This window comes from Aquarana catesbeiana, linkage group LG04, assembly GCF_042186555.1.
Source record: "Aquarana catesbeiana isolate 2022-GZ linkage group LG04, ASM4218655v1, whole genome shotgun sequence".
Classification (NCBI taxonomy): Eukaryota; Metazoa; Chordata; class Amphibia; order Anura; family Ranidae; genus Aquarana; species Aquarana catesbeiana.
Window position 1 is genome coordinate 143,810,826 of NC_133327.1, and position 19,196 is coordinate 143,830,021.

A 19,196-nucleotide genomic window follows, 5' to 3' on the forward strand; every position below is an offset into this window, starting at 1 on the left:
AGACGCAGAATTACCTGAAGATCAATACCCTTCCCTATACTCTGAGAGGAAAATTTCTTTTAGTAAAGCAATGATGGTGCAATTATTATCCGTTCATAATAGTTCTAGTCACAAGATGGCAATATTTGCTTCAAGGCGGAGGATACCACACGGACAGTTTACTGATGGTAGCTAAGTCTACGCAAGTAAATCAAGGCCTGTTGCCTTTTGGCTCTTCAAAGCCGGCTACTGAATTTAGCCCCCCAGTTGCGGGTCCTTAGTGGACGCTACAGTTTCTGTTTTATTCTGTTTTCTTTTTGATTTTTGTCCCCAGGGACACAGTTACTTCATTGGTCCTGGTACTGCCTCAACGATCTTTACCTGGCCTGAGGAAGCTACACCAAAGACTGCCTAATTTCTATGGTCTTGTTCGACATAATAATGGCGGCTCTCTGGAGCATTCTCTATGTGTCCTATATAACTTACCCTCATTTATTTACGTTTTAATGCTTTATGGCTAAACAGATAATGCTTACTAGTTGGAATGTTAGGGGCCTGGGAGACAGAGTGAAACGCCTAGCTGTATTGCATATGCTTCAACACATGGAATCCTCAGTAGTGTGTCTTCAGGAGACACATATGTTACCTGCTCAGGAATCCCCATTCTCTACAAAATTATTTACCGTTCAGTTTCACTCTGTCTTCTCTTCATATGCTAGAGGTGTCAGTATTCTGATAGGCAAAAATATAAGTTTTACTCATACATTATCGATTGTTGACCCTCACGGTCGCTATGTTTTTCTGGTATGTTCACTAGATGGGTTACAATGTATTATTGGAAATATATATATACCACCTCCCTTTTCGATAGAGGTTGTTAAGACGTTGGCCTCCTTCCTCTCACAACACCCGGGGATACCAGCAATTATTGTTGGGGATTTTAACAACTATTTAGATGCAGAGCTGGACAAAATGACTGCAAAGATCCCTTTGGGTGGGGTGAGGGGAGGACAAACGTCCTTTGCCCGCCTCATTGCGGAACTAGGATTGAGGGATGTATGGAGGATGAGTCATGTGCAGACAAAATGTTATTCATGTTTCTCTGCTACACATAAAGGTCTCTCCAGGATTGATCTCGGTCTGGGTAATGATTTGATGCTCCCATTAGTAACTTCTACAAAATATGAAGTACGAACTGTCTCTGATCATTCTCCCCTATGCATAGAGATTTCCACATCGGGTGTTCTAAAGAGGAACTACTGGAAACTCAACCCTTTTTGGTTGTCATTGTTTCCTGCGCCTGACCCCATTTTTGATAACTTAGAATCTTTCATTAGGTTTAACAAACCTTCATCTAGCCCGGGAATTTTTTGGGATACATTAAAAGCATTTCTGAGAGGCCAATTTATCAGATCTATTAACACCATTAAGACCGAGACCAAGAACTGGGAACAAACTGTGTTGAAAGAGGTTAAGAGGACTGAATCGGCTTTTATCGAATCCCCCTCGGAGAGCACCGAGAGGTCTTTTCTTGAGGCTCAGCATATGGCCAACCATTTGATATTAACCACTGCGGAAAAGAAAAGGTTTTTTCTTCAACAAAAATATTTTGAGGAGGGAGAAACCACAGGGCATATGCTTGCTATGATGATACGCTCCCAAAAGGGATCATCCCACATAGAATCAATCATGAGCTCATCGGGCACTCTGGTTTCTTCCCATACTGAAATATTATCCACGTTCAGGGATTTCTATGCTGATGTGTACTCCACGAAAGTCAATCCTACCCTGTTGGAAATTAATTCTTTTCTAGATCACTGCCAATTACCGCAGCTCCCGCCTCAGGACGTAGCACAGTTGAACGCTCCCCTTGGGGTTGAGGAGCTCCTGGAGGCGTTGACGCTTTCCTCTCCTGGTAAGTCTCCGGGATCGGATGGCTTGCCGGCGGAGGTTTATAAGCGCTACTCTGAAACCCTAATAGTACACCTAAAGGAAGTATTTGAAGATGCCAAAAAAATAGGAAGGTTACCCCAATCCATGAATGAAGCAATTATTGTTCTTCTCCTTAAACCTGGTAAAGAGGCCCATCTACCTGACTCGTATAGGCCCATATCTTTATTGACAACTGATGTTAAATTGTTGGCAAGGGTGCTGGCCACAAGACTTGCTAAAGTCATACACAAAGTGGTACATAGGGACCAATCCGGGTTTATCCCGTCGAGATCCACAGCCCTTAATATAAGAAGACTTTTTCTTAATCTCCAGATCCCTGTCGACAATCCTGGCAAAAGAGCAATACTATCATTGGATGCTGCCAAGGCTTTCGACAGCGTCGAATGGCCGTACCTATGGGAAACCTTGAAGCGTTTTGGCTTAGGAGATAATTTTATTCAATGGGTTAAGCTGCTGTATTCGGCCCCCACAGCCAGGATCCGCGTAAATGGGGATCTCTCAGATTCATTTCCTCTTTTTAGAGGTACGAGGCAGGGGTGCCCACTCTCACCCCTGCTATTCGCACTGGCCTTTGAACCACTGGCAGAGGTGGTAAGATCCTCACAGTCTATTGTGGGCTTTGTCAGAGGCCCAATTTCTGATAAGATCTCTCTTTATGCGGACGACACTTTACTTTACTTAGGGGATGTGGAGGCTTCACTTACGAATGTGATGGAGATAATACAACATTTTGGTTCATTGTCGGGATTCTCCATTAATTGGAGTAAATCCGTCATTCTTCCGGTAGATGAGCCAATGGTTGATCTGCCGGTTAGTGCAAGACCGCTTAAAGTGGTCTCCTCATTTAAATATCTAGGAATACATGTGTCAGTCAACCCAAAAAAATACTTAGAAGATAATTTACTACCTCTTTTCAAAAGACTTCAAATGACATGCAATACTTGGTGTAAGCTCCCCTTATCAGTAATTGGTAGAATAAATTTAATCAAAATGGTCTGGGGACCTCAGCTTCTATACATTATGCACAATTCTCCACAATGGATACCCCGTCAGTGGTTTAATCGTATTGAGACATTGTTTAGATCCCTAATTTGGAGGAAAAAAGTTGCTAGAATAAGTCTTTCCACCTTGCAGTATGGTAAAGATCGGGGTGGAGCTGCGGTTCCCAACCCTAAACTATATTTTTATGCCTCTCAATTGCAACATTTGAGTGGTCTTGGATTGCTAAACGATTTTGACTCGGTTGAAAGCATGCTGCGAATTGGAACATTAAATACATCGGTGCTGGCAATTTTGGAGGCGGGATTGTTACACCTGCCACAAACGGCCCCCACCATAGTTCTTCTCAAAAAATTATGGTCTACGGTCAAATCTAAATTACTAGTTCTGGGCTTCCTAGCAGAGACCCCTCTATGGAACAATCCGAACCTAGCAGAAGTCTATAAACTGGAGGGTTTCCAATTGTGGAGGAATGCCGGAATTCATAATATTTCTCAATTATTTCACCAAAATATTTTAAAACCTTTTATGGAGTTGCAATCGGAATTTGGGTTTCCCAGACATCAATTTTACCGATATCTTCAGTTACGCCATGCCCTTCAGATTCAAAGCCGGTCAGCTGCTCTTGTACTTATTACCCATCCCCTAATAAATGACATTTTCTATGGTCAGGAAAAAAAGGGTCTTATATCTCACATTTACTCACATTTGCTCTCTGCTATACAAGACACTGCAAATTTACCATGCAGACGTAGATGGATAGAGGACCTGGGAGAGGTGAGCGAGGATATCTGGGACACATGCCTTCAGACAGGGCCATTAACTTCAGTATCACAAACACATAGACTTTCGCATTTATTCTTGCTACATAGAGCTTATCGTACGCCAATACAATTACATAGATGGGGCAGAAGGGATTCTCCCTTGTGCCCTAAACGGTGTGGAGAAGAGGGGTCACTGATTCATTTGATGTGGCGCTGCCCCAAATTACACCGTTATTGGGGCGATGTTACCGATACAATTTCATCAGTATTTCAAATTAGGGTCCCCTTGGATCCCCTGATATGTATTTTGGGAGCAATTGATGAAGAAATATACCCCCCTCCTAATAATATAGCAATAATCAGATTATTATATCTGGCCCGTAAGTTGGTGGCCAGATTCTGGCTATCTGTAAATGTTCCAACCAAAAAACAATGGATAGAACAGGTAAATTATATCCTTATCAGAGAACATCTAACATATCAGCATAGAAATGAATCTAGAAAATGTAATTCTATATGGCAACCTTGGTTGGACTCCCCGGGATTGGCACCCCCACAATTAATTAAGCACAGAATATTTCAAGTTTAAGTGTATACTGCTTGTTTGACAGAGGCGGTAATTGGTGTATTTATGCTGTGTATCCAGGAGACTGAACCTAATTGTGCAGACCAGGAGCAAGGTTTATGGTTAGATGACCAGTTTGTCATCTGGTAGCTGTGTTGGGTGGGAGAATATTTGTTCTCTTACGCAATACGGTTTGTTATTGTTATATAAATGTAAAACCTATTTGATGCCACTGCTGTAACAATCTTTATTTACATTGAATACACATGGTCAAGAAAGCATTGAATGATCTGAGTTCACAACATATATGATGTCATATTTAATGCTTGACTGTCTACTATGTAACTTGTCTTTTGTGGCTCAATAAAGAATTTTCTGATTTAAAAAAAAGTTACTCTTAGGGGTCTATATATAAAATGTTCACTGTGCAGATGTGACAAACATCCGCACAATGAGAACGATAATTGCCAAATTTACTCTAATACACGTAGTTCTTATATCATCAGTGCCATTTAGTGGCCACAATGCATTCTTTTCCAGAAATAACTTATAGTGGTTGTAAAGTCTTTTTTTTTTTTTTTTTTAACTGAAATAAAAAAAAAAACATGGAGAGAGAGAGAGATCTGTTTTTATCTGATCTCCCCATAGAGGAGAGCAGGGCTCTGACAGTGTGCAGAGATGGACCTAGATTTAGTGAAACTGGTGCACAAAGAACCTGATGCAGCTGTGCATGGTAACCAATTAGCTTCTAACTTCAGCTTATTCAAATAAGCTTTGACAATAAAACCTGGAAGCTGATTGGTCACCATGCACAGCTGCACCAGATTCTGTGTTCACCAGCTTTAGTAAATTTCCCCCACTGTATTAAACACTGTAGCAAAATCCAAATATATTACAATCAACTTCCAGATTTAGGCCGGGTTCACATATGTGCGAATTGGATGTGGTTTTCCCGGCATCCAATTCGCATTACAGGCGATTGTGCCCAGCTTGCAATGGAGCCAGTTCACACAGCTCCGGAGCAGCCGAGGTCTGCATTCTAAAAGGGTCCTGTGCATCTTTGGGTCTGATTCAGGTGTAAACTCAGCAAAAATTTGGACCTGATTTGCACCTGAACTGGTGTACAGAAATGCACCGGACCCCATGCTGTGAACTGCAGCCGCACCTATGTGAACCCGCCCTAAACTTACATTTAAATATATAAATACTGATCTATACCTATATTTCATATCCTAATATTGATTCTTTGATATTAGATTGTTTGCTACTATATTTTTATGTATTTCAAAAAATTTCCAAATAATTTATACACAACAGGTGTCAAGTTGGCAGGTCTATAGTTACCCAGTTCTAGCATTTCCTGTTTTTTAAATGTTGATGCGTAATCTGCTTTATGCCAGTTTATCATTAAGATATTCTACTTGCCAAATATACAGTTGTGCTCATAAGTTTACATACCCTGGCAGAATTTATGATTTCTTGGCCATTTTTCAGAGAATATGAATGATAACACAAAATCTTTTCTTTCACTCATAGTTAGTGTTTGGCCGAAGCCATTTATTATCAATCAACTGTGTTTACTCTTTTTAAATCATAATGACAACAGAAACTACCCAAATGACCCTGATCAAAAGTTACATAACCCAGTTCTTAATACAACATATTGCCCCCTTTAACATCAATGACAGCTTGAAGTATTTTGTGGTATTTGTGGATGAGGCTCTTTATCTTCTCAGATGGTAAAGCTACCCATTCCTCTTGGCAAAAAGCCTCCAGTTCCTGTAAATTCTTGGGCTGTCTTGCATGAACTGCACGTTTTAGATCTCCCCAGAGTGTCTCAATGATATTAAGGTCCAGAGATTGAGATGGCCACTCCAGAACCTCCACTTTATTCTGCTGTAGCCAATGACAGGTCAACTTGGCCTTGTGTTTTGGATCATTGTCATGTTGGAATGTCCAAGTATGTACCATGCACAGCTTCCTGGCTGATGAATGCAAATATTCCTCCAGTATTTTTTGATAACATACTGCATTCATCTTGCCAACAATTTTGACCAAATTTCCTGTGCCTTTGTAGCTTACACATACCCAAAACATCAGCGATCCACCTCCGTGTTTCACAGTAGGAATGGTGTACCTTTCATCATAGGCCTTGTTGACTCCTCTCCAAATGTAGCATTTATGTTTGTGGCCAAAAAGCTTAATTTTGGACTCATCACTCCAAATGACTTTGTGCCAGAAGATTTGAGGCTTGTCTCTGTGCTGTTTGGTGTATTGTAAGCGGGATACTTTGTGGCATTTGCGTAGTAATGACTTTCTTCTGGCGACTCGACCATGCAGCCATCTTTCTTCAAGTGCCTCCTTATTATGCATCTTGAAACAGCCACACCACATGTTTTCAGAGAGTCCTGTATTTCACCTGAAGTTGTTTGTGGGTTTTTCTTTGCGTCCCAAACAATTTTCCTGGCAGTTGTGACTGAAATCTTAGTTGGTTTACCTGACCGTGGTTTGGTTTCAATAGAACCCCTCATTTTCCACTTCTTGATTAGAGTTTGAACACTACTGATTGGCATTTTCAATTCCTTGGATATCTTTTTATATCCCTTTCCTGTTTTATACAGTTCAACTACCTTTTCCCACAGATCCTTTGACAATTCTTTTGCTTTCCCCATGACTGAAAATCCAGAAACATCAGTGCAGCACTGGATAAAAGATGCAAGGGTCTGTCAGGATTGCAGAAACACAATGACCTTTTATACACACACACTAATTACAAGCAAACAGATTACAGGTGAGGATGGTTACCTTTAATTCAAACCACTTTGTGTCAATTTGTGTGCATGTTATCAGGCCAAAATCACCAGGGTATGTAAACTTTTGATCAGGGTCATTTGGGTAGGTTCTGTTGTGATGATTTAAAAAGATGATTATTGCAGCACAATAAACCAATCAAGTTCAATGGTGTCCAAATGAGTCAACATGGAATGGTAGTCCCATATTGGTGAGTGTGTGGAATAAATCCAACCAGAATGGAAAATCTTCACGTCTGTGTGTCATTGATTGTACGATCTTGAATGGGAAACAGATGAAATATGCTTACCGGAAATGGTGGATTCGGATGCCAGTGACACCGAATCAAACAGTCTCAGAGATCCACGATGAACATGGTTGGTCCAAGAAACCCCAGATCTCAAGGGGAATCTTCCCTCTGCTGTCCCAGTCACGACTGCCAGTCCGAAAGGCCAAGGGAGAGTCCCAGCTGCATGGAGGTCTCAGAGGAATAGGGGATTCTGGCTCCAGCTGGGCTCCTCAACTTCTAAACCCAAATTTGAGAAAGGCCAAGATCATGTCTAAGGTAGTGAGAAGTCTGCTTAGGAATTTTGGGGTACGACGATCCGAGGAGCAATTGAGGAAACGCTGGTTAGACCTCTCCTCCATGTGTTCACCAAAGGTGAACATCAATTGCTCCTCGGATCGTCGTACCACAAAATTCCTGAGCAGACTTCTCACTACCTTAGACATGATCTTGGCCTTTCTCAAATTTGGGTTTAGAAGTTGAGGAGCCCAGCTGGAGCCAGAATCACCTATTCCTCTGAGACCTCCATGCAGCTGGGGCTCTCCCTTGGCCTTTCGGACTGGCAGTCGTGACTGGGACAGCAGAGGGAAGATTCCCCTTGAGATCCAAGGTTTCTTGGACCAACCCTGTTCATCGTGAATCTCTGAGCCTGTTTGATTCGGTGTCACTGGCATCCGAATCCACCATTTTCGGTAAGCGTATTTCATCTGTTTCCCATTCAAGATCGTACAATCAATGACACACAGACGTGAAGATTTTCCATTCTGGTTGGATTTATTCCACACACTCACCATTATGGGACTACCATTCCATATTGACTCATTTGGACACCATTGAACTTGATTGGTTTATTGTGCTGCAATAATCATACTTATTTTTTATTATTTAGTGGTTATCACTTCTGTCTCGTATATTGTTATCATCATCAGTGCTACATTTTTTTACCACATGCTTTTGAATGTTAGTCACATTTGTATGTAGCTGCTTTTTGTTACACTTTGGGTCAGCGCAGTGTTATATATATTTTCCTATGATTTAAAAAGAGTAAACACAGTTGATTGATATTAAATATCTTCAGCCAAACACTAACCATGAGTGAAAGAAATGTTTTTTGTGTTAACGTTCATATTCTCTGAAAAATGGCCAAGAAATCATAAATTCTGCCAGGGTATGTAAACGTATGAGCACAACTGTATCTGACTCTGTTCATCCATTTTTGTGATTCAGACTCCACTGTCTCCCCACTTAGGAAGTGACACCTTTCTCACTTATGAGAAATATGTTCCTTGTGTAATAGGGCGTGCACACGGTCGGACTTTGTTCGGACATTCCGACAACAAAATCCTAGGATTTTTTCCGATGGATGTTGGCTCAAACTTGTCTTGCATACACACGGTCACACAAAGTTGTCGGAAAATCCGATCGTTCTGAACGCGGTGACGTAAAACACGTACGTCGGGACTATAAACGGGGCAGTGGCCAATAGCTTTCATCTCTTTATTTATTCTGAGCATGCGTGGCACTTTGTCCGTCGGATTTGTGTACACACGATCGGAATTTCCGACAACGGATTTTGTTGTCGGAAAATTTTATCTCCTGCTCTCCAACTTTGTGTGTCGGAAAATCCGATGGAAAATGTCCGATGGAGCCCACACGCGGTCGGAATATCCGACAACACGCTCCGATCGGACATTTTTTTTCATCGGAAAATCCGACCGTGTGTACGGGGCATTAGACTGACAACACCGAGCAATGCTATATGACAGTGTTTCTCAGCTAGGGTGCCCTTTGAGCTCCCCCCTGGGTGCCGCAAGCACAAGACTCTTTTTGCTCTGGATCAGAGATGGATGAGAGGACTCTGTGATCAGGGGGAACTCCTTAGTAATAGGGGAATCTGATGTGTTGGGGGGGCTCTTATGTATAGGGGTGATTGGGCCTCTGACTGTTATAGGGGGACTCTGTAGTGATGGGGGGGGCTCTGATGTATAGGGGGTAACTTTCATGTGATGGGAGACTCTGATGTGTAGGTGCACCTCTGATATGATGAGGGCCTCTGACATGAAGGGGGAACTTTCATGTGATGGGAGACTGATGTGAAGGTGATTTTATCAGACTGTTTGTGTGCTTTGTCCCAGGCTCAGGTTTCTATTGATAAGTACAATTTAAACTAGGGTGCCTTGAGATTTTGCATACTTTTAAAGGGTGCAGCGACTAACAAAAGGTTGAAAAATACAGCCTGATTAGATGAGACTGCTGGCTGAATCTCTCTGTATCAATACTATTATACAGGGGATTACACGCTAAAAGGAATAGAAAATCAGGTACTTATTGTAAACCAGATGAATAGGTTTAATAATAATTAAATAATAATAATAGCATATAAGAATGTTAGGGTGTTATGTTTTTTTTTCTTACCTAACTTTTTTTGCATAGAATTTACTGGCCTCCAGTGGCTCTTTGGCTTTAATGCATAGTTATTGTGTGTTTACATTGACCTAGTAAGGTTAATCACTAGACCTCTGGAAGATTTACCCCCCTTCCTGACCAGGCTATATTTTGCGATACGGCACTGCATTAATTTAACTGACAATTGCGTCGTGTGATGCTGTACCCAAATACAATTGATGTCCCTTTTTTCCCATAAATAGAGCTTTCTTTTGGTGGTATTTGATCACCTCTGCATTTTTTATTTTTTGTGCTATAAACAAAGAATGACTGACAATTTTGAGAAAAATATACATATATTTTTTACTTTCTGCTATAAAACATATCCAATAAAAAAATGTAAAAAATCGAATTTCCTTATTAATTTAGGCCAATGTGTATTCTGCTACAAATTTTTGGTAAAAAAATCCCAGTAAGCGTATATTGATTAGTTTGCGCAAAAGTTATAGCGTCTACAAACTATGGGATATTTTTATTTATTTGTTTGTTATTTTGTTTTTTTACTAGTAATGGTAGCGATCAACGACTTATAGACTGCGATATTGCGGCGGTCAAATCGGACACTAACTGACAATTTTGAAAAAACAATATTTTTTACTTTCTACTATAAAAAATATCCAATAAAAAAAATGTAGGATTCTGTGTACAAAGAAGATTTCATAATAAGCTTTGAAAATGTTAATTTCAGTGTAATTCATTGTATTACATCAACTAGCATGTGATGATGTGGAGCAACAGACCCAAGGGTGACAACTCTAATGTAAACTCCCAGCCCAACAACAAGGCTGTAAATATCTTACCTAATCATCAGTATACTTCAGGTACTTCAGTCCTGCAATCATAGTTGTGGGTTCTACAAAAGCATACCATAGCAGAGGTCCTTCAATATGACCAGCAATATGGAACCAGGGGACCCCGACCTTGCTCTGAGCAAGAAACTAAAAAAGGGTATGTAATCTGAAGCTTACATTTAGGATGTAATCCCTATAATGTTCTTGGATGTACAGATCTATTCGGACAATAAATTACCTATTTTGTCGCCATAATTGGATTTTTTAAAATCATTCTCGCTGTTGCAACTGCGTCCAATCAATTGTTCTGCAATTTTAGGGGTACATTAGCAGATTTCATTGATCTTTTTATTGATATTGAATTTTTAAGGTTAGTTGAAGGTTTTAAGGTCAGTGATTTTATATGCCCCGTACACACGATCGGAAATTCCGCCAGCAAAAGTCGGATGTGAGGTTTTGGTCGGAAATTCCGACCGTGTGTATGCTCCACCGTACTTTTGCTGGCGGAATTCCCACCAGCAAAAGATTGAGAGCAGGTTTTCTATTTTGCCGTCGGAAAAAGTTCCTATCGGGAATTCCGTTTGTCTGTATGCAATTTCGATACGCAAAAAATGACGCATGCTCGGAAACAATTCGACGCATGCTCTGAAGCATTGAACTTCATTTTCTCGGCTCGTCGTAGTGTTGTATGTCACCGCTTTCTTGACGGTCGAAAGTTCAGAGAACTTTTGTGTGACCGTGTGTATGCAAGGCAAGCTTGAGCGGAATTCCGTCGGCAAAACCATCCAAGATTTTTCCGACGGAAATTCCGCTTGTGTGTACGGGGCATTAGTTCTTGAAAATCCATTTTTTTCCCAATATCCGTTTACCACGGCTCTGAGATAAAGGGGCACAGGACCATTTTTATACATAAGAAAACATTTTAACATTTTTTATTTATGTTTTACAATATAACTGATTTTGATAGATATCTGATTGAAACGTGAGGAAATCAGTCACCTGTCTATGTTAATGATGAATATGTGAGTTTTGACTTGGCAGGCAAACCTGGGTGGCAGATTTACTAAAACTAGTGCACTCAGAATATGGTGCCGCTGTGCATGGTAGCCAATCAGCTTTTAAAGCCTCGTACACACGCTTAGATTTTCGGACGAAAGAACGTCTTTCATTTGTGGTATGGTAGTCTCATGTCGAAAGTGAAGAGGTCATTCACAAGACGAAAATTTTCGTATGACAGAATATAACGTCAGAAGTGACGTAACGTGTTGAATAGTTTTGTATGTATTCTTTCATTTCTGAGCATGCGTAGTCTTGCTCTTGCGATTTTTTTCATACAAAAACTGTACTAATGAAACGAAAATCGGACGTTGAGTTCACAGCCATCAAAAATTTTATAGTCTGCACATCCAGTTTTTATCTGACAAAAAAGAGAAACCGGCTGTCGAAAGCACCGTACTAACGATCCAAAAATCGGTATCGTGTGTACGGGCTTTTACTTCAGCTTGTTCAATTAAGCTTCGGCAATAAAACTGGAAGTTGATTGGTTCCTGTGCAGAGTTACACCAAATTTTGCACTCTCCAGTTTTGGTAAATCGACCCCACAAGTGTCAAGTACTGTCCGTAGTGCAAACTAAATCTGGGAAATAACTGGCTTGTGAAGGGGTGTCCACCTTTTATTATTCCTTTAATATTCCAGATGAGTACTAGAACAGTGGGATGTATATATTTGGAAATTGTTTTTAAAACTTATTTTGTATCACTATACCTGTATAGGGGGCTTTCTGCTATGCAGTGTTTAAATTTGCTGATTGCAGAGCTATAGGTCTCACTCAGTGGGGGGGCTTGTTGGACCTCTGCAGAGAGACCACTGCTTTCACACAGAGGCAATGATCCCATTCTGAGCTACTGGCAAGGGACATGCTCTTAAGGCCGGGTTCACATATGTGCGGCCGTGGTTTCCAGCCTGCGGTCCGGTGCGTTTCTGTTCACCAGTTAAAGTGCGATTCAGGGCTGAATTTTTGCCTGAATTTGCACTTGAACCGGACCCAAAAATGCAGAGGACCCTTTTGGAAACCGCACCGCCCCAAAAATGTGTAAACCGGCTCTATTGAGAGCCAGTCACACTCACATGTCATGCGAATTCCATCGGCCTGATGTGAACGGGGGGCTTAATCTAGTTTGGATTAGAAAATGGAGGCATGGAAGAGCTCTTGCTTTACAATGTTAGTTTTCTTTCATAAATTTAAGTGTGCAATTTTTAATACTGTAGTAGGGATGAGCCCGATGTTCGAGTCGAATGTAAGTTCGACTCGAACATCGGGTGTTCGCCGAACAATATGCAGGGTTTGCGGCAAATTCGAAAACCGCCGGAACACCATTAAAGTCTATAGGACACTAACATGAAAAATCAAAAGTGCTCATTTTAAAGGCTTATATGCAAGTTATTGTCATAAAAATTGTTTGGGAACCCGGGTCCTGCCCCAGGGCATATGTAGCAATGCAAACATTTTTTTTTTAAAACGGCAGTTTTTTCGGGAGCAGTGATTTTTTTAATGCTTCAAGTGAAACAATAAAAATGAAATAATCCTTTAAATATCATCCCGGGGGGGGGGGGTGGTTTGGGGGGGGGGGGTGTCTATAGTATGCCTGTAAAGTGGCGCATTTTTCCCCTGTTTAGAAACGTACCACAGGAAAATGTCATATCTAAAGGAAAAATTGTTATTTAAAACTGATCGCAGCTGTAAAGAATTGTTGGGTCTATAGACCCAATATAGCTAAAACTCATTGAAAAAAAGAGCATGGGTTCCCCTCAGTCCATTACCAGGCCCTTTGGGTCTGGTATGAATATTAAGGGGAACCCTGAACCAAAATTAAAAAAAAAATTGCATGAGGGCCCCCCTAAAATCCATACCAGGCCCTTCAGGTTATTAAGGGGAACCCTGCGCCAAATTTTTTTTAAAAAATGGCGTAGGGGCCCCCCAAAATCCATACCAGACCATTATCCAAGCAAGCAACCTGGCAGGCCGCAGGAAAAGAGTGGGGGATGAGAGAGCGCCCCCCCCTCCTGAACCATTGGCCACAGGGCGAAGCGACATTACATAATGGTGTTTCGCCCAGTCGTCCCATTCTGCCGCAGTACAACTGCGGCGGCTGGTCGGCAAGTGGTTAAAGGTTTTATCATTTAATGTGACTTGTTTTGAATGTGAAATAATAAACCCAAGATTATCTAAGCATGGTGAACAATCTCCAAGTATACCGATGTTGGTATTATTTTATATAACTTGTGTGCTCTGCCTTACCTAGCAACACACTCCCTGTGTCTCAGTAGAGAGCTCATCTCAAGGGACAGATGTGTTTTTCATAGCCCTGTTACAACGTGTATGGAGGTTTTGTTTTTTTGTTTTTTATTAAAGTGACACTAAACTCTGGTCTTAAAAAATTATATTCAAGTTTGTATTCGTAACTCAAAAAAAGTCCAACTAAAATGCACTGCTTGTTCCAAACAACAGAAATGGGGGGGGAAGGTTCAGGAGCTCATGGAGGATGTTACAAGGGGAGAGTGAAAATGGTCAAAAAGTAGGTAGTGTGAAGCCAAATCTCCCAAACGTTGCCATATGCAGCAATGATAAGCCTTCTTTTTGGTAGAATGGGAAAACAATTCAAATATGTGACTGGTTTGCTCTCTGCGTCCAATCTGGGTGACTTTCTACCCTGACCATAGGTGGTCACCATAAAAAGTCACAGATGTCATTAGACAGAGGCTTCACCTTTCCCCACTCTATCCAAAACTGAAAACAAAGGCAAGCTTTGATTGCATTACTCATTTCAGATTTTCATACTATCACTATATTGCATTATAAAACATTTCAGTGGGTTTTTTGTTTTTTTGTTTTTTTTTTCAGAAGCTGAGGATATGGCTTATGTAAAAAGCGGATGGCTACTTCGACAAAGTAAGTACAGTATATAAGGCAGTATGTATCCTTTATAAACACAATGGTAACTCCACTTTCATGGAAATAAAAATAGCAAAAAAAATAAATGATGTAGCATACACAATTGCTACACAAACTATATTGTCATGAAATTTTATTAAAAATGACCTTTCCTTTTCAAACTGCAGCCTCTTTCATTTTCTGTGGAATTCAATTCATAATGGCAACCTGGAGGCTTTCTGTACATTGTCGTTGTACAGAACACCTCCAAAATGTCATTTCCTGCACAGATGAAGAACTCTACACTAAGATACAAGTCAGGTTTTAGGCATCTTCTGCAACTAAAATTTGATTTTTTTTCCCCAAAGCATAGTAAATGTGGTGAACATTCACGTTGCAAAGAATACCCAGTCAAGTGCAAGGGCAATAAAAAAAAAAAAAAACAACACTAAATCGCACAGGAATCACACAGAAACGCGGAGCATATTCTTATGCGATTCCAGCGTGAACTGGCACTAAAGTACAACATTTAGCAACATAAATTTACATATTTCATGTTTACATTTACAGCCAGCAGGTGGGATATTGCAATCTGACCATATATTATTTGTACATTCAACATTGGATTTGACAAAAATATTCAATAGAAGAACCAACCTATTCTATCCAATCAATTTGTTTCTAATTAGGCAGGCTCTTGAACTACATAGTTGTTGGTAGATCTAAAGAATATTGTACAATCAGATTGTAACATGGGTGTAAACCTAACTAAGCTTAAATCTGCTCCCACCTCGCATATCAAAGTGAATTTCCCCATAGGAGTCAATGGAAACTCAGATAATTCATTCCACAGTGATTGCTATTGTATGCAGTACCGCATGTGGCCAGAGGTGGGGGCGCCGGAGACACTCAGAAACACTGGGAGCCTGCTCGGAGACACTCGGGAATGGAGTGTTTCTTAATGTTTCCAAGTGTCTCCGAGCGCATCCAAGCGGCTCCGAGCAGCTCAGAGTGTCACTGGCGTCCCCACACCTCTGGCCAAATGCAGTGCTACACACCCCATTGGCTTGAATCCTGCTCGTCTTGCAAGACAACGCTCGCAAACCGAGTCAGGATTTAAAAAAAATAATAGCTTGTATTGCGAAACGCTCGTAAGCCGCATTACTCGCAATCCAAGGTATTATTGTATAGGGCTTAGAATGGGGGTGGGAGCAGGTTTAAGCTTAGTTAAAGAGGAGGTCAAGCCAAAAAAAATAAAAAATATATAAAAGTGAGCAGCTACAAATACTGTAGCTTATAACGACTTGTAGCCAAACGGACATACTCCTACAAATTCAAGCGCTTATAGGTTAGGTGAAACTACCACAATAGATATAAAAAAACACAGATATCCTATTTAAGGCTGAAGCTGCTACCACATATGCCTACCAATGGCAAGCAAATTCAATTTAAAACAGACAAAAACATTCATCAATGCAGCGCTACATAAACAAACACATTCCCTCTATTACGGGTGTGCTATCGTAAAAGTGCATGTAAGTTTAAAGTCCAAAATAATGGGCACGGATAGGCGGCACGGATAGGCGGTACAGATGGGCACTGATGGGCATTGATGGGTGGCACTGATGGGCATTGATCCACAGCAGTGATGGGCATTAATGGGCAGCACTGATAGGCGGCACTGATTGCCAGCACTGACTGGCATCGCTAATGGGCACTGATTGGTGGCACTTGTGGGCAGTGGTGAGCACTGATTGCTGCCACTGGTCGGCACTATATGCTGGCATGGATGAGCAATTGTGGGCACTGTTTCAGAGCCAGTGGAAGGGGGGGAGAGAAATGGTGTCTGGGCCGACCCTCTCTGGGGCTGTCAATCAGGGCAGGGGGATCCGGGCTCCAGCTGCAGGGAGACGCACTGCTACCTTGCTACAACCCGTTCTGCAGCCAGCTACCACCAGCTTGAGAGAGAGTCAGGCCCCCATCCCTGCTCCTCCAGCATCCCTCAGCCACTGGCCTTTAAATTCACCCCCTGCCCCATCCCCTCCACTACCTTCCTCCTGGTTATCAGTGCCACAGTCAGGGCAGCTCAGTCCTGTGCCAGTGTGGCAGTGTGCCAACCTGTGCTTGACAGCCCTTCCCTCCACCCAACCCTTACCCCCACCTATGCAGGGCTCCACTGCGGGGGGGTCCGGAGGTGCCAGTCCAGTGCTGATCCTCAACCATGGTGCTGGCACTGCCTTTTGATTGGCTTCTCCACTGCTATCTCCCTCACTGACACCAGCACTGAGATAGAACACTGACACCAGCACTGAGATAGAACACTGACACCAGCACCGAGATAGAACACTGACACCAGCACCGAGATAGAACACTGACACCAGCACCGAGATAGAACACTGACACCAGCACCGAGATAGAACACTGACACCAGCACCGAGATAGAACACTGACACTAGCACAGAGATAGAGCACTGACACCAGCACCGAGATAGAACACTGACACCAGCACCGAGATAGAACACTGACACCAGCACCGAGATAGAACACTGACACCAGCACCGAGATAGAACACTGACACTAGCACAGAGATAGAGCACTGACACCAGCACTGAGATAGAACACTGAAACCAGCACAGAGATAGAGCACTGACACCAGCACCAAGATAGAGCACTGACACCAGCACCAAGATAGAACACTGACACTAGCACCGAGATAGAGAGCACTGACACCAGCACCGAGATAGAGAGCACTGACACCAGCACCAACATAGAGCACTGACACCAGCACTGACATAGAGCACTGACACCAGCACTGAGATAGAGCACTGACACCAGCACCGAGATAGAGCACTGACACCAGCACCGAGATAGAGCACTGACACCAGCACCGAGATAGAGCACTGACACCGGCACCGAGATAGAGCACTGACACCGGCACCGAGATAGAGCACTGACACCGGCACCGAGATAGAGCACTGACACCAGCACCGAGATAGAGAACACTGACACCAGCACCAACATAGAGCACTGACACCAGCATTGAGATAGAGAGCACTGACACCAGCACTGAGATAGAGAGCACTGACACCAGCACTGAGATAGAGAGCACTGACACAAGCACTTTAAAGCTCTGAATATATGTAATTTATACAATTATTTTTTTTATCGCTTGAATTATTTTTCCCTTGTTGGGCATAAGTGGGGCCTCATGTCTAGTTTTTGCTTAAGGCCTCACAAAGCCTAGAGCCGCCTCTGCACTGTTTGTTACACTGTATTTATTTATTGTAATCAGGGCACTGATGATCAGTGCCCTGATTACATACCTAGATGTGCCCCTGTGAGGAGATACCGCTGATCGTCTCTCCTCTCCTCACACTCTGTCAGTGTGAGGCGAGGACAGACGATTTACCGGCATCTCCTTGTTTACATGTGACCGGCTGTGATTGGACACAGCCGTTCACATGGTTAAAGAGCCGCGGACGTGGCTCTTTACACAGATTGGGGTCACGCTGTGTCCTAGCAACATGGCGCGGCCGCGATCGCCGCATTGCGCGCCCCCGTGGGCGTACGAAAGCGGCCATTCTGGGACGCCGTCATATGACATCGTCCCAGGACAAGAGCTGCACCAAGCAGTTAAAGAGTTAATGTAAGGATAGCTGACACTTTTTATATTTTAGATTTTATATCATGATTTTTGAGTTTATTATTGCTGAGATTTTAGTTAATGGTTTTGTAGTCAAGTAATTTACTGTCTTGTTTTTACATTGTGATTTTTTATATAACATTTTGCAATCTGTGCCCTTATCATGCTATATTTATAGCGATCAATAAATTGAATACTAGATCGATTTATGCTGACGGCTGATCAGCGTGCATTGGAGTGTCTGTGAGGTTGCGGGTTATCTGCTTGATATGGACATATGTCTGATGTGGGTAGTATGAAGTTCGCCAGACCATTGATCTGGTGTATGTAGATAGTAATTAACAGATACCTGATAAGCTTAAGTGTAGAAGTGGTATGATGGAAGGGGTTAAAAGATTGCAAAGTGGGAAGTCTATATAATGGTACGTCGTGTCGTGTAGCCACACCCTCAGATGATGTCACAGATGACTAAACACGTCAGGTGGGGCTATACGTCGCCAACAGTGACGTGAACACGCCATTCGGGGATACCACTAACATTGGAAAGCCGTGCTATAGTCGGTAGGAGACACCGCCACGATCCCCGTTGGCGCTATCGCTCATGTCATATGCCTGTTTGATTTTGCAATCTTGTAAGTGTATGTCCTATAAGGGGGAATTGCATCTAATAAATCAGTTTGAAACGGGATTACGCTATGGAGTTCTCTTTCTCTCCATGTGAATGAGCTCATTAGTGGGTGACCCGTCCTACCGGCTGCAACAGGATCTGTGATCAATTATCCAGGGAGAGGATTGAAACTAAGATCTGGTGTTCTGTGCCTGTTACCCAGCACAGTCTGGTAAAAATACTGTAGTTGCTGACTTTTAATATTAGAGCACTTACCTGTCCAGGAAGCCCGCAATGTCAGCACCCCAGACGATTTTCAGATCGACCCCCAGGTGCTCCCGCCGCCATTCCTGGTAAGGGAACCAGGCAGTGAAGCCTTTCAGCTTCACTGCTTGTTCCCTACTGCGCACGCGTGAAGCGCGCTGCGCTTTCTAATTGGCCC

At 42.3% G+C, this 19,196-nt stretch overlaps 1 protein-coding gene across 2 annotated transcripts in view; it reads left to right on the top strand.

Moving 5' to 3' along the window:
* Positions 1 to 19,196, top strand: part of PLEKHB2 (pleckstrin homology domain containing B2) — a 50,428-nt gene that overhangs the window by 13,605 nt on the left and 17,627 nt on the right. The window contains exons 1-2 of one of the 2 annotated variants that reach the window (XM_073625827.1): positions 10,582 to 10,729; positions 14,475 to 14,522. In XM_073625827.1, coding sequence (XP_073481928.1) covers positions 10,669 to 10,729; positions 14,475 to 14,522 — 109 coding nt within the window. In that variant the 5' untranslated portion in view covers positions 10,582 to 10,668. Of the gene's footprint in view, positions 1 to 10,581; positions 10,730 to 14,474; positions 14,523 to 19,196 lie in introns of those variants that run through there. The other variant, XM_073625828.1, reaches the window with a different exon arrangement.